Source organism: Megascapheus bottae, chromosome 12, assembly GCF_031878675.1.
Source record: "Megascapheus bottae isolate mThoBot1 chromosome 12, mThoBot2.hap1, whole genome shotgun sequence".
NCBI classification, from domain to species: domain Eukaryota; kingdom Metazoa; phylum Chordata; class Mammalia; order Rodentia; family Geomyidae; genus Megascapheus; species Megascapheus bottae.
In genome coordinates, this window is record NC_143520.1 from 13,018,395 (window position 1) to 13,044,210 (window position 25,816).

Genomic DNA, 25,816 nt, shown 5'->3' on the forward strand with positions numbered 1-25,816 from the left:
GTAGGCTAAAAAGAAAGTCAAGAAAGTGTCCTGTGAGCCTCTGGAGACAGATGAATGGTCCCAAGGGCGCACAGGTCTTGTCTAACTCACAGTACTTATGGTGAGAGGAGTTAAGGAATGGAATGCCACTCCAGTCAGCACTGGGTGGTAGCATCCTTGCCCCGATGGAGGGGGTGATAAGGAGTAGGAGATGCCCACAGGCTACTGCTAACATCCATCTTTCCCTGAGCAGGGCAACCCCCAAAGCCAGCTGATGGAGCCAGTGGAGCATATCATTATTCGTGGTGGAGAACCTCTTTGCTGTGGAAGAAACAACTTACTGGGTACTTGTTCTCTTCAGTTAATACACTCTTTGTCATCACACACTGAGAATGATGCTTGAATCCAGCCCTTTGTAGGACTCTGTATTACTTCAAGAGTATTGGGATGCCTGGATACAGCTGTAAAGGTGGGAGGGTGGAGGGAAAGGAAGAGGAGAAGGAACAGCTAGGTTGTGAAGTAAGTGCTACAGAGGCCTCAGCCAATCTTATTGGGTGCTTGAGAACTTGGAATGGTACTTCTGACCTATCCCAAATGGAGGCAGAGAACATGTGTGGATTTCTACATTTTATTTTATTGTCAGTCTTAAGGTTTGAACTCACAGCCTGGGCATTGTCCTTAGGCTTTCTCAAAGCTAGAGCTCAACCACTTGATCCACAGCACCATGTCCTGCTTTTTTTATGCATATGGTACCAAGGAATCAAACCCAGGTCTTTGTGCATGCTAGGCAAGCACACAACCACTAGGCCAAACTCCCAGCCCTGGATTTCTATGTTACTAGGCTTTGGCTACTAAACACCCTCATGACTTCAATGGAGAAATATCTCGGATGGGTCAAGTCCACTGAGGCAAAGCACTGAGCCTTCTGCAGCTCAGAGGGTAGGCTCTGAAGAAGATCCAGAAGGGACATAAAAATGGCTTCAGCTTCCATCTGAAGCTGCCACCAAATCCTAGCATTTGGCAGGGAACAGAGAGCAATTGTCTAGCCAGGATGATGTTGCATTTAGCAAAGGATGGAAATGGAAAATGGAAAAATGACCTGGCTTCCAGTTGCCAAATGGTACCTAGAGGTCTGTAGTGTGGAAAGATAGATATTCTGGTCTCACAGCCAAAAGGAGCATTCTGAGGTCTCACATTAGCTGAAGAAGCATGCCTGGTTGCTTCTATTTGTCTTTGCAGAGTAATGAGCCTGAGAAGGAACAGATGTTCATCACAGAAAGGTCAAGGCTTTGGAGACTGAGCTGCTGTGACTGCTTCCCAGAAGTTTCCAGAAACCAAGCCCTTATCAAGGTATCCTTAGTTGCTTCTGTAGCTTGCTGACTAGTGAACATCACCTGTTTCACAGTTGATTGCATGGGGAAATTTATTCCTAATTTTACATGTGTAAAACATCCACACCGTTTAGATTCCAGGTAAGAGCCATTTAAGAAATCAATTGTTGTAAATGATTTTGAGGTGGAATTGTCTATACAACAACTTAACCTCTTCAATGGTTGCTCTTCTTGTAGCTCCGAGAAGGCTTCAGAAGGCTCTGCTTGGGTCCCTGGGGTGGCACCATCATGAAAGACCCCTGGTCTCCAGACTTCTTTCCCACACCTTGGCTTGAGGGAAATGGAAATGGAGTCTCTAAGAACCCACAGATTCAGAAGACAAGAGATAAAAGATGCAGTAAAAAGCAAGAATAGGACTCTTGAGCCCGTGACTTGGACCTCATCTGTGGTGGAGAAGGTAGGGATCACAGAAGACCAGGCCAGGGATCAGGCAGTACCAAGAGTCTGGTGTGGAAACCTGGTCCCATGACTTAACCAGCCATCTTCCTGGGGCATGCTGTTTAATGTCTTTATACTCAGGTCTTTTCCTGAGTAAGGGGTATGACAGTACCAGCCTCTCAGGTTACCATGAACATTAGAATTGAGCTCCATGAGGACTGAAGCATTTGTGTCATTTGTACTGAAACCTTACATATGCACATCATAGTTATCAGTGCTCAGGTATTGGCTGAATATGTGACAGTAGGCAGACTACTTAGCAAGGGTGGGAGCTCAGCCTGAGCTCAGTGCAAGAAGGTGTTTCTGCCGTCGCCTCCTGCACCCTGCGCCTGCCTCAATCCTTACCAGTCATATAGGCACTTGGCCTTCTCATGCAGGTCTGACTGTGAAGCTGGATAGGCAGAGCAGTCTTAATGGTGCTGAAGAATGAGCCAGGCCTGTGTGGGATGTGGGCTGTGAGATTTCAGAGCCAGGGTCCTGGAATTCTTGAGAAGGAGTCATTAGGTGCTGGTGAAGGGGTCCATGGCGGAGTTGGCAGGAAACCAAAGATGGAGGTGGTTGGTTTGTTTCGTGAACTTTCCCAGGACTAGGCCAGGACCTCGGAAATGATTTCTCCTGCATTCTCTTTATGTCTCATTGTGTGATTTTCTCTTGCCAAATCATAAAAACAGGCTTCTTACAGTGACTTCTACAGTGGAGCCCCATTTAGGATGCAGCAGTCTCATGCTAGTTAGAAGGGGACCTCAACTACCAGTTGACCTATTGTTTCTGGGAGAAATTCCCCCTCAATTCCAAATAGTGATTAATGGTTCAGGTCTCAGAACAAAACCCAGTCTGTGCCCTTCCTAGAATCTGGACAAATCAAGCTTGTTTTTGGTGCCTATAGATTTGGGGAGATGGAGTTCTATTAGCATAATAAAAGCATGCAGAGCCCTAGAAGGGGGTGGTAACCTCTGGGGCTAAGAGTCAAACCCCTGGGATAGAAAATTCTTCAACAGATAGGAAGGAGGGAGTGAATGGAAGCCAGGGATGCATTCTGGCAGGGGGAAAGCTCAGCTGGAGAACATGCTCCTTGCCCCAGCTCATCTGGAGGCTTGCAGAGAAAAAGGGGTCTGGAAGTCTGGATGGTGAACCTTTGAGTGTCTGTGTTCCCTTCCAACAGGCTCCCCAGAGGCATGTGGCAGGGGTCCAGGGAAACTAGAAAACCACTCAGATGACCACCCAGGGGACTGTGCTTTTTTTAGGCACCTCGGTTAGTCTACTGTTTAACACTATAATAAAATAGCATGCACGATACACTTACAAAGAAGAAAAGTGTATTTACCTCCCAGTTGTAGACATGGCTCTTTGGCAAGGGTAATAGTGGGAATCTGTGTAGGAACAGAGAGGACCACTCAGTATAGGAAGCAAAAAGGATACACAGAAGGTAGGCTCCTTGTAAAATATTCTAGAAGTCTCATGATAATGACCTTCTAAGAGCCTGCCTCCCTGACTTGAAGATTCCCACTAGAGTCTATCTTTCAAAGAATGCTCTACCTCCCAATGGAGCCAGTCTGGGAACCAAATCTTTATCACAGGAGACTTTGGGAAGGCAGGATTACACTCTATTCAAACTACAGCAGGACTTTTAATGATTTGCCATGATGCTGAGAAAGAGATCTTCTCATGTCTCAGCGAGCTGGGACTATGGCTTTGTCATGGTTGAGGGAGGGGAGAAGAATGATCAGGTCATTGTTTGGCCAGGAGAGCAAGCAAGAGGAGCAAGCAGACTCTTAATGACCACAACCTCCTCACTCCCAGAAGCAGCCAGAGCCCCCAAGCCACCAGAACACAGCTTTCTTGGATGGTGTCACTTGGGGAAGTTTAGATATAGTTTCATAAAGAGAATTCTACAATAGGCAACCTTGACAATTTAGCAATTTATTCCATAGATTGCAGCTTGAGGTCTCCTCCTACCTTCTCTGTAATGAGGATAAGAAATGAAGAATGTGAGTTTCTGGCCAGATGGGTACAAATGTTAAGGGGTCCAATAGCTTGCCAGGGGTATACCTGATTCTGAAGAATTTCATGCCTCCCTTGGTACCCACAGGAAACAGATTTCAGAGGTTCACTCAGAAAACTTTCAAATTTCTTCCTCTTTCTTTGTCTGCAATAAGAATTCTGGGAACTATTGCCCAAGGATTAGAAAAAAGAAATGTGATTTGCAGGGTGGCCCTATGCTGTTACAGTTCTTTTTATGAACTATAAGATACTGGATAATCATCTTAAAAAAATGCCACCTGTCCCAATTATCCTCACTAATGTGTGTGGGGGGAGGGGAAGAAGACACTGCACAGGAGAAGTTAAGTTAAAGGTCACTTCTGAAATACAGCATCAGCTACACCTGGCCCCCACCCCACTTTTAGAGAGATGCCAGAAAATAGAAGCTTCGTGTTCACTGCTCAGTGGAGACACCAAGGGTAATCAGCACATGTGTAGGAGGAGGCAAAGAGTCCTCCATGAAGTCAGCAGACAGCAGTTTTCTACCAACTGGGAGCAGGAGATCTTGATGTCCTATGTTGCTTGGCTACTCAGTGTCCTTGGGAAGGTCAAGGTCATTTGTGGTCGTTTTTCTTCTCTAAAACATGTTTTTTCAACATAATTAATAACCAATGGATGGGTAAAGAAAATGAGGTACAGATACACAATGGAGTATTATTTAGCTATAAAGAGGTTTAGAATGATGCTGTTCATAGGAAATGGCTAAAACTGCAGATCATCGTGTTAAGAGAAATCAATCAAACTGAGAAAGGCAATATTTCATATTCTCTCTTGTATTGTGGAAGGAATCTGGACCTTAAAATGATTCCTATACAAAAAAGTCTGGTATTGGGAGGAAACCAGTGGGAACACGTAAAGGAGAGTGTAACAGAGAATATAAAGTATTGGAGGAAATCATAAGGAATCCTCTTTGTACAATTAATAATATGCTAATAAAGTAGAAAATTAAAAAATGACTCCGAATACTATTCCCATCTCAATAAGAAAAGATAAAATCCCTCAAAGTGCTAGAAAGTATTGTTACCTTAGAGCTTTCTTCCTTACCCATTGCTGGATTCATGGCTAGTACCCCAATAACAACAGGCAGGTTAACAAGAGAAAATATACAAATTAATTTAATGTGAATTTCATATGATGAGGGAGACTCCTTCTGGAGCAAAGAATCCCATCAACTTGTGCATTTTTTCCCTTCAGGTTTGAGGAAATTGCACAACTGAAATATAACTGAAGAATCAATGGACATGACTGAAGGACAATGGATGGGGGTGGGGAGCAAGGCCTGTTGGTCCAGATTCTACTCTGGGTCCTGTGTCTTTGGCTACTGCCCATCTTCTCACATCTGATATTCTGCTGCAGGGGAAGGCCAGAAAGTCCTTCCTGGTTGTTATAACCTGCTTCAGTGAAGGGTAGCAGGAAATGACAAACTTTCTGCTTTTCTTTCCTCAACTGCCTATGGGCCATATTTTGTAGTAGCATTCCTAACCTCCAGCAAGGGATGGGGTCTAAAAGCTGCAGATATGTAACTGTTTGTGTTTCATCCAGGCCGAAGTCAGTTATCCAAGACAGGAGCTAGGCACCAGTGGCTCATGTTTATAATCCTAGCTACTCAGGAAGCTGAGATCTAAGGGTCATAGTTTGAAGCCAGGCTGGACAATAAATAAGTAAAGAAATAAATAAATAAAATCTGTAAGACTTTTATCTCCGATTAACCAACAAAAGTATCCAGAAGTTGATAAGTGACTCAAGTGGAGGAATGCTGACCTTGAGTGAAAAATCAAAGGGAGAGCTACCTAGCCTTTAGTTCAAGCATCTGTACCAGCACACACACACACACACACACACACACACACACACACACACACACACACCACACACACAGCAGCAGAGCAGGAATTAGCTGGCCAGAAGGACAGATACCAATTAGAATTTTTGAAAAGGCTACATTCTCTTTGAGTACTCATGACACTGTTTTTGTTTTATTATTATTAATAGTAATAACTATTATTATTGTTTAATTCCTTCACCATTCTGCTGTGTGACAGCAGATAGCAATTTTACCAAAGTTTGTAGCTCCTCCGCTGGCAAGGTGGGTTTGCTATGGAGTTGGCTAGCTAACACTTGTTCTGTGGTGGGCCTTGTCCTCAGAGGCCAGGGGCTGGGAGACTCTTTCCACTCAAGATACTATCTCAGAAAAGCAATGGGTAATGAGGCAAAATTCTTTCTCATAATTATGTTTTGTCAGCGAATTCCTCAGATGCATTGTCACATCTTATTATACAGCCGTGCTTGCCTCTGAGATGCCTCTGCAGGCCGGTGGGGTTGGGGGGACGACAGGCAGACAGGCAAACAAAAGAAGTATGGAAGCCAGAGTGACTATTTGGAGCAGTGTGACAGGCTGGAGAGACTGTAAGGAAATGATCTACACAATTAGCAGTCTGGCAAGTTTACAGACACAACCCTGTTAAGTCTCGTCATGGTTGCCCAAATACACTGGGAAGGCTTTGTAGCAAACTTTAGCTTTTTCTTTTTTTAATCATTTTTATAGCAATGAAAATAGAGCATCTGAAGTTGATTGACAGAGCTGAGGAGGGGTTATTTAGCCATCACAAAGCTTTTGTGAGAGAAGGTGAAAATGTCTTCAGCATTAGCGGGTATTTGACTCCTGGTTTAGCCCAGCCAGCTCTTTCTGGTCTGAAAAATGCCTTGGTTCCCAGCACAGAGAGGTCACTGGGAGAAATCAAGAGAAGGTCTTTGCATTTCTTTCTTTCTCCTTTATATTTTGTTAGTCATGGTTAGTGGCTAGATTTTTTTTTAAAGACCCTAAAGCATGAAGTAGGGGAACTTGAGCATTCTTATTTGCATATTAATACAAAACCTGTGTGGCCAGCACCCAGTAATTCCAAAAGCTGTTGCCAAGAGCCTGTGACAGGCCTCCGTGTGGGGAGAGGCCCTGTGGGCCTCAGAAAGGGGCTTTTACAAAATGAGAACACCCTGCTTGCCCTGACCTGGCCCTTCATGCTGCTGCTCTCTGGGCTTCTCAAGTTCAAGGAATGATAGATTTTTCTCCAGATCAAAGGGTTCAAGACACAGTGAGCTGTGGATGCAGGAGGTAGGCAGAACTTTTTTTGCAGAGATGCCTGGCTTTTTTTCTATTTTGTCAGGGACCATTCTTGATCGCTTGGCTTATTACCACATTTACTTTTTGTTGTTGTTGTTGGTCGTGGAGCTTGAACTCTGGGCCTGGGTGCTGTCTCTGAGCTCTTCAGCTCAAGGCTAGTGCTCTACCACTTGAGCTACAGTGCCATGTCTGGTTTTCTGGTGGTTAATTGGACATTTTCATGCCAGGGTTGGCTTTGAACCATGATCTTCAGATTTCCACCTCCTAAGTAGTTAGTATTACAGGCGTGAGCCATCAGTGCCTGGCTTGCATTTTATTGATGGACTGCTTTCAGGGTCATTCCGGATCATGTGAAGGACTGGGTATAGCTGAGATGTGGGAGGGATTTTTGGTTTCTACAAGACAGTGCATTTGAAGGAGTGTTCTTTTTTTCCCATATATTTTTATTGTAATTAATAGAGGGGTTACATTACATTCGCCGGATGGAAGGTCCATTACTTCACATACATTGATACCCTTTCTCATGTCTTGGTCCCCATTTCCCTCCCTCCCCCACCCCCACCCCTCATCTTGTTTTCCCTCCTTTCCTATCCAATTTCAAATAACCAAATACTCATATATCCAATATATCAGATAACAAAGTGAAATACTGTAACAATATGAGATAACCCAGCAAAAGAGATGAGAGATAACATAGTACATTAAGGACAGCAATCACTCATTATATGGCTTTTGTTTCTATATCCTAGAGGTCCTTTCATTTAGCATCATACTGTATAGTTTTGCTCTATTGCAAATCTCTGCTAGAAGAGTCCAAGGTTTCTACTGATTATGGCAAATGAGGGAAACCATTGAGCCTATGTTCCTTTGAGTCTGGCTTACTTCGCTTAATATGATTTTTTCTAGGTCTTTCCATTTCCTTACAAATGGGGAAATGTTCTTTCTGACAGCAGCATAGAATTCCATTGTGTATATTGTGTTCTCACAGTGCTGTATTTGAGATAGGTTGGATATAAGTTGTTTGAAATAGGTTTCCTATTGGAAATAACTATGTTTCAAAACTTTGATCCATTTGTAAGTGTTACTTCTTAGGGATACTCTGGTCTGCAATATCTAAGATAGAGCAAGGGCTGCAGGTCCCTTGCCAAGGGATGGAGAAATTTCATGAGCATCAGACGCCCTCTTGAGGCCATGTGGCTGCACTGGCCAAATGTTTATTTTCAATTTATTTTTAAAATTATCTTTAGGTAGTTGTACAAACAAGTTGCCATTTAACGAAGTAGTTTATGAATGTCACTCCTTTCAACCTTCTCACCTATCTTTCCTCCCCTCACCCTTCTTTACTCTTCTTAAGATTTCAGGATATGCATTGAATTTTGCTCTGAATTTACTCCTCTTTTCCTCTTCATCTAACTCTCCCCTACCCCTTTTGAGAACCCATTTCCCGATATTTAATTTGCTGAATTTTGATTTTGGATTTCTAAGGAATTATACTTTTTGAAATCTCCCTTGAATCTACTATTTTAGTTACTGCATTTGTATACACTTGCATACCATCCAATATATTTACTTATGAATTTGTAAGCTAAATCTAGCTTCTAGATATATGGGAAAACATGGGTCCTTTGATTCTCTGGGCCTGAGTTACTCATTTAACATAATTTCTCCATGTCTGTCAATTCTTTACAAGTAGTATAATATCATTTTTTGAATGGATGAGTAAATTTCCATTGTGAATATATAGCACGTTTTCTTGATCCATTCATCCATCGAGGGGTATTTGGGTTGATTCCGTACCTTTGCTATGACAGACTTGTGCTGATGACTTCACTGTAACCTGATTTGTACCAAAAAAAATTGAGCACAAATGCTGGAGGTAAAGCAGGAAGTCATTTTTGTTTATTTGCTGGGTCTATGACATAGTGGAGAGGGATGTGAGGAAAGCAGAAACTGGTTTCAGGAAGTGGCTATCCCAGTTCCCTGGAACCAGTAGCATCTTCCACTGAAACCACAGCTGTTTGGAGGAAGAGCAAGGATTCCTTCTTTGGGAAGAGACTAGGATCAGATACTCAGAAGGATTAGATTTGAGAATAGAACAGACTACAGATCAATTCCCCCACAGCCACAAGCCTTAAAAGCACTTGAAAGAAGGACTTAATCTTTTTGAGGGCAATACCTTCAAAATGGTGGCAGGATTGAGTATATCTCAGGGCTGTTAGGAGCCTTTTGGGAGGAGAGAATGCATTCTGCCTACTGGTAAATTCTGGCTTCTGATTTGTGTCCCTCATCCCAATTTGAAACAGCTTTCATGAGCTGTGTGCATAGATATGCTATTGATGTTCACAAAAGTATATAATAGGGAGGATATTTTCTGTTTTGAGTGATAGGTGTGCGCGCCGCGTGTGTGTGTGTGTGTGTGTGTGTGTGTGTGTGTGTGTGTGTGTGTTGCTACTGAGCCTTGAACTTAGGGGCTAGGCATGTTTTTACTCATGGCTGGCACTGTATCACTTGAGCAAGATCACCACTTCTGCTTTTGGTGGCTAATTGGTTATAAGAGTGTCATGGACTGGCTTCAAACCATGATCCTCAGATCTCAGCCTCCTGAATAATTAGGATTATAGGTGTGAGACATTGGAGCTTGGCTATATTTGAGTGGATTTCTGTCTGTTTTACCATGATTAGAAATGTTTTCACAATACTTACCTGGCAGGTGGGTTTCTCAGGGTGAGGCACACCCATTGCCCTTGGGACTCACTGACCTCTGCGATTTCTCCACATTGGAGAAACTTGACTGCGTAATTTGTGGTGCTGGGGGACTGCGTGCGTGCTCTCCCCTGTAAAAAAATTCAAAAAAATGTTTTCAGTTTTAGTACTGAAAATTGCACCTAGGATGTTGCATTTACAAGGCAAGTACTTTTCTACTGAGCTACATCCCTCCCTTGAATTGATTTTTATTTTTTGAGCCTTGAGCCTTTTTGTTCAGAACAAGGCTAGCCCTCTACTATTTGAGCCAAAGGTCTACTTCTAGCTTTTCTTTGGCAAGGTGGGGAGGAGGAGGAGAAAATTTATTTGAAATAAAGAGTTTCACAGACTACACTGCCTGGGTGGCTTCAAACTGTGATCTTCAGGTCTCAGCCTCCTGAGTAGCTAGGATTATAGATGTGAGCCACCAGCACTGAGTTTGAATTGATTTTCAGGGGTAACTCTCTCTTAAACTTTCTCTTGATATATTGTTCATGCAAAAATTTCCATTTCACCCAGGACAATCTTGAAGCTGGGAGGCACCAAGAGGCTTGAGCTGTTGTGAAGGCCCAATGAGAACACAGAACCTGGTTCCCCCCAAATCGCAATTCAGTTTTCCTATAGTTCCATTGAGAAGTACATTCAAGTATCTTAACTTTTAATTTTCTTGTATCTACAGCTTAGCTGGATTTCTTTTAAAATCACAGAAGGATTTGGATTACTGGTGCAGTTCTGTCTTCCTTTTAAGAGTTTATTTATTTTCTGTAAGTAGTTGTACAACTGTGTTTCAATTTGACATGTCAGATTATGAATACAGTGCATATGGCACAATATGATCTTGAACATTCTCCCATCTAGTTAAACTCCATCTATCCCCTCAAGCTGCCTGACTTCATTTTCCCATGTGTACATTGAATATTATGACTGTATTCTATCTTGTGCTTTTGCTTTGTTAGGAGAAAAGAGGAATTATTGGTAGCACAGACAGTGTAGGTAAAATGGGCCTATGTAGCAATACAAAGCACCTTGCAGATGATCTGTTTTTAAGGTAGCTTTAATTGCAAGACTGAAGAATAGATTTGAATACATTTGAATGACTACACCATTTGGCAGATTGTCTTGTAAGGGAGGAAAGAAATAGGAGAGCTAGAGGTGCCCATTATGGTCTGATGAGCTAGAATGGAGTCCCAAGCTAGTCACTTACATTTATGGCCCCGAGCTCAACACACAAGTCTTCACAGATCCCTGGCTTCTCATCTGCAAATTGAGGCACTGTGGTGGCCCCAAAGTCATATGATTGACATATTCACAACATACATTGGACACATTCACATGAGTTCCCTGCACACGAAATACTGAAATATCTTTTTGTGTCACTTAATGCCTTCCCATGTTAACTTCCTTTGCATTCACACTATGCCTTTTGCAGGCTCCTCGGGTAATTTGGAGAAGTGTAGGTGTTCTTATTTCACTTCCTGCTGACCCGAAGCAGCAATGGCTGCTTTCAACATCTAGGAATGAAGCTCAGAGATCTGATATGATCTTAAAAGGAAGCATTTTTCACATTTCAGGTTGCAATGAAGACAATTTACAATCCACAGCCACAACAACTCAGATCCTGCAGCCGTTTATAAATATTTCCCTTGTGTCTGGCTGCTCTGTCACCTGAGGGAGGTGACAAAGATCTTCCCTATTTTATCTTACTCTAATCTTGTTGTCACAGTGTTTGGGTTTGGGCTAAGGGTGAGTGCTCTGACCACAGCGTTTCCTGTGGTTGTGGCTGCACTTCATTGCCATGTGCTGAGAAGTTGGAAGGAAACATTGCAGTGTCATTTCCTAGGAGGAAAGTGATGGGTGCAAAGAAACAATCAGCAACAGACCCCAATGCACCAAAGACTTTGCCTGAGAATCTGTTGATTGAAACATTTTTTCCAAGTTGATTGGGCTCATTATTTTTGATAATGACAGTGTTCTTAATTCAAATTTTTTATACTCATGATCAAATGAACTAACTTCACCCGTAGACTGTAAAATTTCTTGTTGTGAGTTGGATGTTCTAGAATTATGTAATCACATGACAGGGGGTCCTTGGCGGCACTGCTGGTAATTGACTCTGGGAAATGGTCCAGTCATGGGTTGAGGGTCCCAACTTTGACCTCCGGTTCTATGTAAGACGCAGGGTAAGTGGCACAACCCATCTGAGCCCGCTCTTCTTCATAGCAATGTTTCAAAGTTATTAGGTGGGGGTGAAATGATATAACCATGTGTACAAGCCACACAGTTAACAGTAAACACACAACAGGGTTACATGATAGTTGCTCAACACGAGGTAGCAATCATTGTCTTCCTCCTCATCTTATTTCTGTAACTGTTCAGAGAGGAGGGGGTTGATTCTCAGTTCTGATCATTCTTTTGGGTCAACCTTCCTGCTACACAACCGAGGAAGGCCATCTCTTCTTGGCCAATTCTTGCTCTGTGCAGAGTCTGACAAATATGGTTCCAATCTTTGCCCTCCTTCCCCACCTTTTAGAGCCTTTGTCCTTCTTTCTTTGAAACTGCATGACACTAATTTCTTCCAGATCAGGAGTTGGGCCAGAGATCTGAGAGGCCATGAACCCTGCCACTCTGTGCAGTAACTGAAGTCCTTCGGGGCCAGTGCTCTATCCTTTGTGGTGATGATAGCCCCACAGGATATAGTGACTGTGGAGAAAGAAAATGGTGACTGAAGGAGTTTGGTAAGGTGTTGAGTTGTTAGGGTTTTTTTTTTTTAATTCCTACAGGTGTTGATTCTTCTCCTTCACCATTCTGTGCTCCCTTTTGTCACATTTAGAGATTAAGAAACAACAAAAGTCAGAGGAAAAAAGTTCCTCTTGTTCTTCTCTTTGACCAGTCTATCCAAGTAACAGATAAATGTGGGGGTGACCTATGTGGACCTGAATTAATTTGTGATGATGCCTACCAAATGAAGAATAGCAGCTGGTATGCACTGAGCATTACTAAGCCTTGATGCACATTCACTGTTCAAAATCTTGTGCAGTAGGCATCCTTCTTATTCTCTGTCTACTTGAATGGTTTAGAGAATTAAGTAGACTCCCAACAGACAAGGGCAGATGCTAAGGGCAGAATTGAGCTTTTTTTTTTTTTGAATTGAGTTCTTGAACTAAAAGGTTTTCATTTGGTCTACTTATGAAGCATTTCCAGACTGATCTTCTCCCCTCCCTCCCTCCCTCCCTCCTTCCCTCTCTCTCTCCCTCCCTCCTTCCTTCTCTCTCTCTTCCTTTTTGCTTTATTTTTTGGATAGTCACACATTTTTATCTGGGCTGAGCTGTATTTCAGTGTTCCTGCCTAAGTTTTCTACACAGCTCGGTTACAGACATATGCCATCAAGTCAGATTTATTGGTTGAATTGAGAGTCCTGCTAAATTTTGGCTAAGGCTGGTCTAAAATTGTGATTCTCTTGAGATCCACTCATGAATAACTGGGTTTACAGATATGAACTATCACATCTGGTGCAGACAGATTTTGTACAAGTTTTTTTTTAAAGAATTTATTAACATTGATTTTTACATCATATTTTAAATGACAAGTTTAACATACAAGTGTTCAAAGAGGGAATCTCTATTTACAAACACTGGGACTTAGTATTTAGAACTTAATCACAATTAGGCTAAGGGTTTGTATGTCATAGAAACATGTTAATTTATGAAATAAAACATTATGTCTATAGAAGTTTTATTTTATTTTTTAACGATACACATGAAAAAAACCTCACTGAAAAGGCAAAAATTGAAATGATGCTTTTATTCTATGGTTTCACCAAAACAATACTACATTCAGGTCACCATGCGGCTCCATGATAAACTCCTACAGACCAGTGGGTTACATAACAGAAACTTATTATAGACTTCTAAAAGTCAGAAATCAAGATGGTTGGGGCTGGCTCAGATTGGGGAGGAAAAGGTCTTTTCCAGGCCTCTCTCCTTGGTTGATAGGTGGCTATCGTGGCTGTGTGTTTTGCTATTCTTTGTGTGTTTGTCTCTTTGTCCAATGCCTCCTTATGAGGACACACCAGTCATATTGGATTAAGGCCTCCTCTGATGACTTCATTTTAACACACTTATCTCTGTAAAGTACATGCAGCCATACAGCCCCCCTCTGTCCTGCGGTTTAGGGTTTTATGCCAGTGTGGTGGCTCCATTTCCTCACGGAAGAGAAGTGGTTTAACAGAGAACTGCCAAAAGGCTTAGCTTTTAGAATCAGTTTGGCAAAGTTTGTTGTTGCTCTTATTAGCGAATTGTCAAGTAAAAGGATATCTGAGCACTCATCTACACAAACAGGACAAGTTTATGAAATAAATAAGTAAAAGGATATTTTAGTCAGTATTTGATGCTTTTGAAGTATTCTATTGATATCATAGGACTGCCTCTCAGTAAATCTAGCACTCTTGCAATTAAATATCCTCAAAAGATAATGCCTTGCTTAAAAGATAATGCAGTGTTTTCTTAGTGGCTTCCTGAAAGAATAAATTGACTTTGTGGAGGGGAGCAACATACCTTGCAAAGCATTTATGAATGGAGGTTTTTCCACTGGTAAGGACAATTGTTGATAAGTGGCATTTTGCTCTTGAGAATGTTTACAACGAACACAAGGATCTCCATTTCTATTTTATCTGAAATGAAGATGATTATTATACTAAGTTAGAGAGGGAACCAGAGTGTGGAAATACTGCTGTTACGAAGTATTTTATGAAAGGGTAACCACTTTGTTGTTTAAACCCTGTAGGTGCTGTTTTGTTATTCCAGGCAGGACAAAATGAACTGCTGAAGTCCTAGCCCATTACTGTATAAAGTGGGCCAGATTTGAGAAGAGTCACTATGAACATTATTTTTAAGAGAGCTTTTAGTTTTTTTGTCCACTAAAATGTGTGACTATATCTTAGAGCCAAGTGGAGAAAAGTTGTGCAGAGCTGCTACAAGTTATGTGTGAGGGGTTCTCTGAACCTCCATGTCTAGACACCTCAGGGGGAGCACAGGAGAAACTCCTCGCGAGAAACTGGAGTGTGTGTTGGGGGATGGAAATTGAATTTTTTGTACACCTTTGCAGTTTTCTGATTTATGTAATCCATGCCCATCTATAACACCTATTTTAACAGGTATACTGACCTCTTGGAGGACACAGATTCCAACTTAGAAAACAAAACAAGAAAATGCTACTGTTTGACTTAAGTAAATTCATGGGTGGCATTGTAGGTAAAGTCAGACTCATTGTAAAGGTCTGATAAACAGGAACAATTGTGATCATGGTGGAAGCAGAAGTGACAACACTTTCCTTTCCTCTCACTCCAGATATTTTAGTAAAATTAATAAAAAGTGTTCTAGTAACTAGAGCTCATCATCAAGGTAATTAGAAGATGGTGACCTTCCATTCTTCAGTGGTATTGGAGCAGAAACATGTCATACTGGGGATGTTCCAAGTGAAATGTCTCCTAGAAGCTGGGCTGAACCACCTCTTCCAGCCAAATGGCAAAATCCAGCACCGACTGCAGTGTGGTAGTGCTGGAAAGCGCTGACCTCATTTTGTCTGGACCCCTGCTTCCCTCATCAAAGCTCACAGGGCAACCCCTAGCCTCAGTGGCAGACAATCTAAACACAATTTTCTTTTTTTGTGTAGAACAATCCAGTCATTGAGAAACAGTATTTGTGGCATCGTGATTTTCGATCGTTATTCTGTTCTTTAAAAGCTGAAAGATTCACGTGTTGGTCCTGGGTCAAGAGAGTTGATCCAAAGTCTTTATTGACATTAGCAACAAATGTTTACAAACATAGTTCAACTAACAATGCAAAGTTCATAACATCAACAAGAAAAAAAGTAGGAAAAACAAACAAGAAAAAGAAAGCATATTAGAAATCTTCAAGATCTGGTAATTTATATATAACTGCTTATCTTGTTTTATCATAAGCCAGAGCAATTTTTTTAAAGGTAGAATATAGGAAAGCAAAAATATAGCCTTGAACTGGGTGCTGGTTGTTCATGCTTGAAATCCTAGTAACTTAGAAGACTGGTATCTGAAGATTCTAGTTCAAAGCCAGCCCAGGCAGAAGTCCCTGACACTCATTTATCTTTATTTAACCAGTGAAACAACAGAAATGAAGGTATGGCTCAAGTGGGAGAACAACAGCCTTGAGTGAAGCCTTGAGTTTAAGCCCTTGCACCAGTGCATACACACGTTAAGATTATCCTTCTTATTACTCAGAATGATATATCACTTGTATGCATTATTGGCTGGGGAAGACTAGTATTAGGTTGGTTTAACAATGGTTGACTTTGTACAAACAGATTCAAAGGTTAGAAAAATCACCTGCAAGGCTCTGATTCTTCATTATGTAACACAGCACTTGAGGCCTAGTCATGGCATTGTCTGCTTGGGTTTGAGTCTTGGCCCCCTCACACGAGTAGGATAATCTCCCTCTCTGAAGAGCATACCTGACTGAGATGTGGTTCAGCTTCACTGAAAACATGCATGTAACACATAGCAACTGAATGAAATACCTGACCTATATACTAAGAGTTAAGTAACTATTGCTATTTTTAGACTATTATACCAGGGGAAAGGCAATGTTTTGGATTACCTAGTTGATAATCTAGTAAATGTAAGTGTAAGACGGCCTTTAAATTTAGCTCTTTATTTTCATGGAGATCTAGTGATACCCCAAAGACATTACCAAGCATGTCAAATATGAGGTATACAGGAAGGTTAGTCTGCTGACAAAGTAAACATAAATACCCTGTTTTTTATTTGATTTGAAGAATTGACTACTCTGTGATTTCTATTCTCCCACCAGAAAACTGTGTGAGTCAGTGATCACAGTGGCCTTAAACAAGAATAGGAATCCTTGGCAGCTCGCTTTCACATAGGATGCCTGCCTTGCGGGCCCCACCTCCATGTGACTATCACTCCAGCAGTCCCTTTATCACTGCTCCTGTCTTTTTCTTTCCTTAGATGTGCAGTTTTACCTACTTTTGTTTTCTCCTCTATCTTGGGTTATGTCAATGTCCCACAATGCTTTAGCTCTCTCCTTTCCTTGCCTCTATCAAAGATGATTAACTTTAGTTCCAGTCCTTTGAAGTTTTGTTCCAAGCAAGATAAATGAACATATGTTAGTCTTTCAACGTCTCATCCATCCTATGAAACAGGCAAAGCTTCAATATTGGGCAGGACTGGCCTAGGTGACATTCCATCTCTGTCCTTTGGATTTTCAAAGGTAACTTGAAATGGGACCTAGGAATAGTATTGGGGATGGTTAAGAGGAAGGAGTCCTCACTGCTTTAGTTGATGAATTGCAAAGGACTGGAAAGATGAGTCCTCAGAGGCAGGAAGACAGAGGTGTGTCCTGGGGCAGGCATTTTCGGTCATCTGAGTCACACTGCCTTGGGATTAGCCAGCTCTACTTTCCGTTTCAACAATAAGAAGTCTTGGAACACTGCTGGCATGTGAGACAGAGGTATCCAAAAAGTCTTGGCATCTTTTCCAGCTGTGTAGCGAGACTTTGGGAAGAGACTTGTTAAAGCATGGTCCATACACTCTACCACCAAGGACAAGTCCATGTTTACAGAGGCTGTAGCTCTCTTCAGTCGTTCTAGACCTATTCAAAGAGACAAAAGCACACTGAGTCTCGAAGAAGAGAAGGAGCAGAGTGGGAGGCGAGGGTGCAAAGAAGAGAGACCAATGAGGCAATCTGTTTTGAATTTGCCATATAATGGAGCCCCCTGTCATGACTGCCTGTTTCCCAGGAAAGGAGGCACACAATGCCTTCTTTAGATCAGGGCCTGCCAACCTTGGGTAGCAAACCTAGAAGGCTTGTTAAATTTTAGATCTGCGTTCCAACTCTGCAGTTTCTGAGTAAAAACTATGTGAGGGAAGGTCCAGGCATTTGAGTTCTAACACTTTTCCAGGTAAGGCTCCTGCTGACAGTTGGAGGAGTCTAACTTGAGCACTATTCCTTCAAGACAATGGGGGAAAGATACTTTATAAGGCCCATGAACTCCCTCAGCCTAAGAAGTCATAGGTTTTGTTCCTAAATTGTTCTAGAGAAGTATTGTGGATGTGAACATCTGTTCGTCCATGAGTGTGTAGGCACTCATGGATGAGAGCGTATGGGCACATACCATAGACCGTCATAATTCTGTGAGAAAGAGTGAATCAATCCAAACATTCTGAGTCAAGGAATCTGAAGTTCATGAAGGAAATTACCCAAGTTAAATAAAAGAAATTTGAAGTACCTCAGGTAATGAGTAATAAGCTAAGACCTTTTCTGAGAGGCAGGTATGGTTTGGAGCCCATCTCCTCAACACAAGATGTTGGGACAACTAGGTGTCCATATATAGAGGAGGGAAATTGGACCCCTAACTCATGCCATGTACAAAAATCAGTTCAAAATGGATCAAGGACTATGTGTAAGACATCAAAGTATAAGACTACTATAAAAAAAAGGTAGGGTAAACCTTTTTGACGTTGGTCTGGGCAATAACTTTTTGGATACGACTCCAAGACCCAGGCAATAAAAGCTGCAACAGAGGGCACTGTAGAAAATAAACACTTCTGCCTGGCAAAGGTACTGGTTAAAAGAATGAACAGACTTCTATGAAATGGTATAACTCTTTGTAAATCATACATTTGGTGAAGAATGAATAAACAAGAAGAATTGCTAAATATTCAAAACACCACTACTCATCAGAGAAAAATAAATCCAGCAAAAGAGAAGGTGTGTATATATGGCATATGGCACAAGTGTATGTGTGTGATTTTGTGTTGGGGCGGTAATAGTTGAGGGTATCAGTTATTTCAAAACCCTCCCCAGGTATGCTTGACTTGACTTTTGACTTTATCCCAACTCTTCTGACCTTGAACCATGCCACAGCCACAGTACTGTCTATTCAACTCAAAGCAAAGATTTCTATAAATGTTTGAGGAACAGAAAACTCAACATCAATTGTGACAGAAAGTTTGAGGCGGGAGACCCTGACACAGGACGTGTGGCCAGAGTTTTCCATGCATTGTTTGCATTATATAGTGCAGTGTCAATGGCAGTCAGGATGGCTGAGTTCAAATCTATTTGTGCAATTTCAGGTAGTTTTCTTCACCAGGTCTTTATTTCTACAATATGTAAGAGATAGTAGCATGTTCTTTACAGTTTATAGATTGGAAATGGAAGATGGCTTGTGAAGCACCTAGATAGGTAATAATTTCCTAGTAAATGTTCACAGTACTAATCACCATCATTTAATCTTTATTATTATTATTATTATTATTATTATTATTATTATTATTATTCATCCTCTCTTACTTAGTCTTTTGACTCATGACTCTTTTTATCCCACCAGTACTGGTTTGAACTCAGGGCCCTGAACTTGCTCAGATTGCTTACTCACCTAGCTTGCTTGCTAGAACGGTGTTCTACCACTTGAATCATACCACTAGCTTGGTTTTGGGCAGGTTATTTTGGACACGGTATCTCATGCTTTTGTCTGCCTAGGCTGGCTTCAAATACAACCCTCTGAGTCTCAGATGTCTAAGTATCCAGGGTTCCTAGCATGAGCCACCAGCGCCCAGCTGACTCATGACTTTTATGACTTAGTTCTCCCTCCGTTCATTACTGCTTCTAGAAGCTTCCATCTAAATAATTTATTCCTGTTTCTTAGATGTTATTCAAGCCTGACCCGTTCCATTAAGACTTTTTAACCAGTAATGCACTTTTTCTGGACTACATTCCTCTAGCAACTAGAGACCACACTATTTAGTACTACTTCTGGGATTTGGAGTTATAGGCAATGAGGCTGTGTACTGTAGTGTCCTTATTTCATAATCTCACTGTTCATGTTTTGTTGTCAATTAGATTGTAAGAGTCAGAATCTGAGTCTTCTTTATTCTTTTCTAACCTCCCCAATCCTTCAATAATGCTGAGTGAATGACTGGTGCTTTGAAGTCAGAGGAAGGTAAGGGTAGAGATGAAGACCAGCGGCCCTACAGCAACCTGCCTGAGTCCAGCAGTGCTTGGATACCTTTGGATGGAACATTTCAAGGTCTCTGTTCACTACTCCAGTAGCTCTTTTGAGGAATAGATTATATATTTTAGACATTCTTAGCATAGAACTTACTGCTTAGTAAACATAGAGTGAATTTTATAGACTCAGAGAAGCATGAGACTACACTGGAATTGATAATGACCCCTGATCCAGTCAAAATCTTCTTTGGTGTAATACTCTGAGAATAGTACTTCCTCCTCCTCCTCCTCCTCCTCCTCCTCCTCCTCCTCCTCCTCCTCCTCCTCCTCCTCCTCCTCCTCCTCCTCCTTCTTCTTCTTCTTCTTCTTCTTCTTCTTCTTCTTCTTCTTCTTCTTTAATTTATGGTTGGGTCTCCTTCATGCATGCTAGGAGAATAGCCTGAGACAATGCCACAGAGGGCACTGGGTCCCCCTTGCTACTCACATTTTTCAATGTAACCTTCTCCATATTGCTGTCTGATGTCTGGAGACAGATGCTTCCAAATGGCAAACTTTTTTTCAGTTGTCTTTATTGGATCTGACAAATGTGTTTTGAACAATCCCGGTTCAATGCAGGAGACATGCACACCAAAAGCTTTCATGTCCCGTCTGTGGAAAGAAGAGTGGAAGATGTTTTCTTATTTAAGGATTTTTTTTTTTGCAGTACTAAGCATCAAATCTAGGACCTCATTCAAGCCAGGCAAGAACTCCATCGCAAGCCCTTATTTTGTTTTTAATCTAGGTTTATCTGTAGGATGTGTGCTATGTTTGTGACTATTTTCTCGTGAACCTTTTCATGGAGCCACAGAATTGGTTGCATTGGAAACCAGCCTCTCTCCAGTTTTATCTTGTCATTTAGCAGACGAGGAAACCAGTGCAGAGCAACTATCTTGGCGGATCACCATTACACACTGCTCAAGTGTTCGTCTTTGTAAATCACACTTTCCTCAGGAAACTGATGGAAAAAAATGAGGCTAAGACTGTTTCTTCTTAGTGATCAAACTACCTTATGGGGAAATGGAGCCACAACCATTGGCTGGCTTGAATGGAAAGCTTTACATTCATTTTATAAAGATGAGGCGACTACTGTGCAAAATGAGGACGCCAAAGGCCACAATGCAACCATCTCTGCTGGGCCTTACCACGTCCCTATGCTATGGAGCAAGCTTGTACATCCTGTCACTACAGAACACCAAAAATCTACTAATTTCCTGGCTGTTAAGGATTTGGGAGCCTCGTGATGCCCCTCTCTTGAAAGCAAAACAAGGCACGGCAAACCAGTAGCATCCTTTCCCAGTTTAGTGTATAATTGCATCAGGATTATACAATGAAGGAATGACTCATGTTGAATAAGTCTTCACCATAGGAGTTTTTAAAAACTCTAGTAGAGAACTTAAAATGTGATCTAATCCACATTCCATTGTTAAAAATCCTAATTTTTAAAAATAAACTTCAAAAGGTTTAAAATTTTTCTCCCTAGTAATCTATTGTATAAGTTGAAATACACTTTATTTTAAAAAATGGATATCAGCTTGACAATGAACTATTTTGAAAGATAGTTTACTTACATTCAAAAAAGATTATTTTACAGCTTAATTATAGTTTATTCACCTGTTCTCCATCTCTGTTGGATCTTGGAAACAAAAGTTCCAAGAGAGTCTTTGAGAAGTTCTATTCACTCATGAAAATAACATCTTATCTAGAGGCAAGTCACCTAACTAAGATTACAAAGTAAATAAAACCAGTAGGAGATCAGTATGTGTGTTAGACAAATACAGTTTTAAAGAACCCTGGTCCTTTTTCAGACTATTGCCCCTAAACACTGTAGATACTTTGGAGACTGTCTGAATGCAAAATGCCACTTCATGTATCAATCTTATGAACAGGTATAGAATAGATACATTGACAAGTCTACAAATCTTTTAGTTGAAATGTGAGCAAATAGCTGGGTGCTGGTGGCTCATTCCTATAACCCTCACTACTCAGGAGGCTGAGATCAGGGATTATGGTTCAAAGCCAGCCCAGGCAAGAAAGTCTGTGAAACTCTTATCTCCAATTAAGCACCCCCAAAACTGGAAATCCATTTGTGGCTCAAGTGGTTGAATGCTAACCTTGAGCAAAAAACCTCAGGCACATTATTCGAGGCCCTGTATTTTATTTATTTATTTATTTATTTATGTTTACAATACTGCTGCTTGTAGAGTGCAAGCAATGGTCAGCCAATGAGACTAAAGAAAGTTTTCTGTGACTTTGCTACTCAGTGTGTGATCTTAGATCCAGCAGCAAAATTCTGGTGGCCCCATCCCAGGCTGACTCCACCAAGGTTTGCATTTTTTCACAACATTCCAAGCTTGTGATCCAAATTCACATTAAATGCTTTGGAAACATTATTTCAAAATTATTGTGTTTATTTCCAGGGAGAATCAAGCTTGGAAACTGGATTACATGGAAGTAGTTATTCCATCTTTACTAACTTCAGTGGAGTCAACTTGTCCTTTTATTAGTAAGCTATTGCTAATTCCATGGTATAGGTCACAAAGTCTCACACATGTCTTCAAAACATACTAATTAATTAAAGAGAAGAAATGAAGGAATGCCATTTAATGTCTTCTCTCACACTGTACTTAGCTGGCTATTTTCCATTTATTTCTTCAGTCCCTTTTGCCAGCACCACCTTTGTGGTGGCTCACTAATTTATCTATATCTTGGCTTCCAGTGGGCACACTGATGTGCCAGAAGAAGAAGGAGAAAAGAGGAGGAGCTAGTTATTTTGCCTGTGTTGTCAACATGAATTATTTTATCCCTCAATAGAAGCTGACAGCCTTTTTGATGTGCCAGAAGAGAGGGAGAAAAGAGGAGGAGCTATTCTGCCTGTGTTGTCAACACGAATTATTTTATCCCTCAATGGAAGCTGACAGCCTTTGTGTTTCCATGTTCTGAAAGCTTCCCTTCTCCTTGTCTTCAGTCTATGAATCAAAATGTCCCTATTCCTTTACCCAATTTTAATATGTTATCATTTCTTACCAGAATCTCAACTGAAAGAACTACTTGCAATCATTTCAGTGATAAATTCTGGTTCCAGATAAAATTAATTACACATCCTTTTTCTGTCTCTCTCTCCCTTCTGTAATAGGTGAGCAGAGTGCACTGAGCAGTGAGGTAAAAACTGATAGCTTTCTACCGAGGGATTAAGGAAGATTACATTGTTGTGTCCCGAATGGCTGGTAGTGACCATGGTGAAACCTACCTGGATTCACTATCTGTTTTTCTATCCTTATCTGACAAACTGATCCATTGAATATTAACTCACCACCATTATTAGTATCATACATTAAGACAAAAGTTAGGATTAGATGCGTTCAAATCTCAGTTGTACCACTGATTTCTGGGTGAGCTTGGCCAAGACACTTAATATTATTTTGTCTCCAGTGGTATCCTCTATAATTTTAAGTGCTAACAGTGTCTGGTAGATACAAAACATTCAATAAACGCTCACAGATATGAGTTCTTAAGTCAGTTTCTTTACCTTAAGGTGTCATTGAAGCCCTCCACTGCATATTTGGATGGAGTGTAGCCCCCTCCACCAAACGCGAGGCGACCTGCGATGCTGGAGACATTGACAATCCTCCCTTGGGCTTTTTTGACCAAAGGAAGCATATTTAACGTCACACTGATGAGTCCAAACAGGTTCACTTCCATTGGCTCTCGGTAGTCCTCTACGGTCAGCCAGTCGGTGGGAGCCAGCACCCCAAGGATCCCGGCATTATTGATCAGACCCCAGAGACCTAAAACACAGAGGGAGGGGAGTGGAAGACAGCACGTGCACGGCGTCTTGTGGGTGCTCATCTTCTGCTTTCTACGATGGTGCCACTTCCTCTATCTATCTTCAGTGAAGGACTTTGAAGTTTGGGGAGGTGGTGACAGGGAGTGGAAGCCTAAATTGAAATCACTGAAGTTTGGTTCTCGGATTTAGTCTCACTGTTATTCTATCCATAGTTTTGAATTTCCAACACTGGCACTTTCTAAGTGAGACTTTCTTCTTTCACATGGCAAATGTGGAGTCTGGTTTTCTTACCTGGCTGGATAACAAATATTCTGTGTGGGCAAAGAGTAATATCAACCTCCTCCACATTTTTTTTTTTAGTAAACACATGCAGTCATTCATGAAGCTTATTTTACACTTAGTGTTAAAGGTGTTTTGAATTCGAACAGTGACAATAATCTGAAGCCATATGAAATCATTGCATTCTCAGATACATGATAAAGATGTAAAAAGAAACACACACACACACACACACACACACACACACACACACCCCTTTTTCTTTATGCATACCGATATTTTCGTCAATGGGAGTATTTCTTGTTTCACTGAAAGCTGATAAAACCCTTCCAGTTCAGAATGCAACTATCTTAGCAGAACCTAGTATACAGAAAATCTCCTGGCTCATAAACATCGGACTGTCTAAGATTTAACAAACTGGCCCTTTTCTGTCTCTGTAGCTCCTGGAGCCACTGTGGTGGAAAAGTAGGACCCAAGTGTAACTGAACACAACCTGGGTGTGTCTTACACACAGAGCCTGTAATGTACACACACTCCAAATTTCTGCCGCGATTAGACAAGCATATACCTTGTACCTAGGGACATTGTAAAGGCTGCTTTACAATCTGAATTCTAAAATGTTAGGCCACTGCCCACTATCTTTACCATCTTGATCTTCTCTCACCTTTTTCTCCAACATGATTTTTCACCCACTGGGCAGTGCTCTTGACTTTCTCTGGGTCAGTTACATCCAGAAGCACAGTGTGGAGTCTCTGGGAAGTTTGTGCTTTCAAAGCTGTTGATCCTGATTCAGTTAGACATGCAGCAATTACACGAAATCCCTTTTTATCAAAAGTTCTCGCTGCCAAGTTTCCAAATCCAGTGTCACATCCGGTGATGAAAATATACTTCTCACTGATGTCTGTGATCCTCAGTTGTTCTTTGTAATTCCACATGATAGCACAGAAGATGAGGAAAATCAACACCAAAAAGAACATTTTGTTTTGTTCCTGTGTATGACAGGGACAATCTTTCCTTGTGTAATAAAAGAAGATGATGTCCTAAGTGTTCAATAATAGAAAGAAAGAAAATCCAAATCAGAGCCATCAAGGTTGGTTAAATTTGAGAATTTTTTGGCCAGTCCTGTGTTTGAGCTCATGGCCTGAGCACTGTTCTTGGGCTTTCTCAAGGCTAGAGCCCCACTACTTGAGCCACAGCACCACTCCTGGCTTTGTTTTCTGTATGTATATGATACTGAGGAATCGATGTATGTGATACTGAGCAATCTTTGTGCATGCTAGGCAAGCACTCTACTACTAGGCCAAACTCCCAGCCAAATTTGAGATATTTTTATGCATTTGGAAAGGTACATAGAAAGCTTAGTTGAAACCTCTTTGTACAACTCCTTAAAGATAATAAAAAATATTTAGGGGCTGGGAGCATGGCCTAGTGCTTTCCTAGCATGCACGTATCTCTGGATTCGATTCCTCGGTAACACATACACAGCAAATTTACTTCTTGATATTTGGTAGGATTCAAGAGTAGAACAGTCTCAAAAATCTATTAGAGTATAGCTCAGTCTGTGTTCTGTGGCACCCTCAATTATGTTTAGATTTCAGAGAAAGAAAGGTATTTTTGCTACTGTCACTAAGAAAAAATTTTCGATTTCCTACTTTCTTATTTTCGATAGGTGAATGCCAGCCTTCTACCTGTCTCTGAGAACACTACTGCTCTGGAAGGTCCTTCTGCTACCAGCTGGGGGATGAACTGAACAAGAAGAGAATGAGAGACAAATGCCAGTTGATGCCTACTATCCCAAACCACTATCTCCAATGCCTAAATTCTTCTGTAGATGCCAGCTTCCTGTGAGCAAATAAACCATGTGTAATGAAGACCAAGTGAATCAAAGTCATACTGTAAAACAGACTTTGATGGTGAGTGTCAGGAACAGGGGTAGCCTCGGTCTTATAATAAAGCCCGAGGAAGACATCTTTTACTTTGCCTCTGAAGTCTGGCACTGCATGTA

General features: G+C 41.3%; 1 protein-coding gene and 1 pseudogene across 3 annotated transcripts; one reads left to right on the forward strand and one right to left on the reverse strand.

Moving 5' to 3' along the window:
• Positions 1 to 326: 326 nt before the first annotated feature.
• Positions 327 to 24,845, reverse strand: Dhrs9 (dehydrogenase/reductase 9). Of its 3 annotated transcripts, XR_016537304.1 has the most exons (7): positions 24,476 to 24,845; positions 23,275 to 23,533; positions 20,194 to 20,357; positions 14,262 to 14,377; positions 12,232 to 12,408; positions 9,670 to 9,800; positions 327 to 440 (listed from the first exon to the last, which is right to left on the reverse strand). XR_016537304.1 is itself a non-coding variant. In XM_090343092.1 (4 exons), exons 1-4 carry the CDS (start codon positions 24,786 to 24,788, stop codon positions 17,128 to 17,130), a joined length of 960 nt encoding a protein of 319 aa, XP_090199218.1. In that variant the 5' UTR covers positions 24,789 to 24,845; the 3' UTR covers positions 16,457 to 17,127. The 3 variants fall into 3 exon arrangements, 1 of the variants encoding a protein (XP_090199218.1); XR_016537305.1 differs by lacking the exon at positions 12,232 to 12,408; XM_090343092.1 differs by lacking the exons at positions 327 to 440; positions 9,670 to 9,800; positions 12,232 to 12,408; positions 14,262 to 14,377 and adding an exon at positions 16,457 to 17,351.
• Positions 9,662 to 9,803, forward strand: LOC150056246 (U1 spliceosomal RNA; annotated as a pseudogene).
• Positions 24,846 to 25,816: the final 971 nt, after the last annotated feature.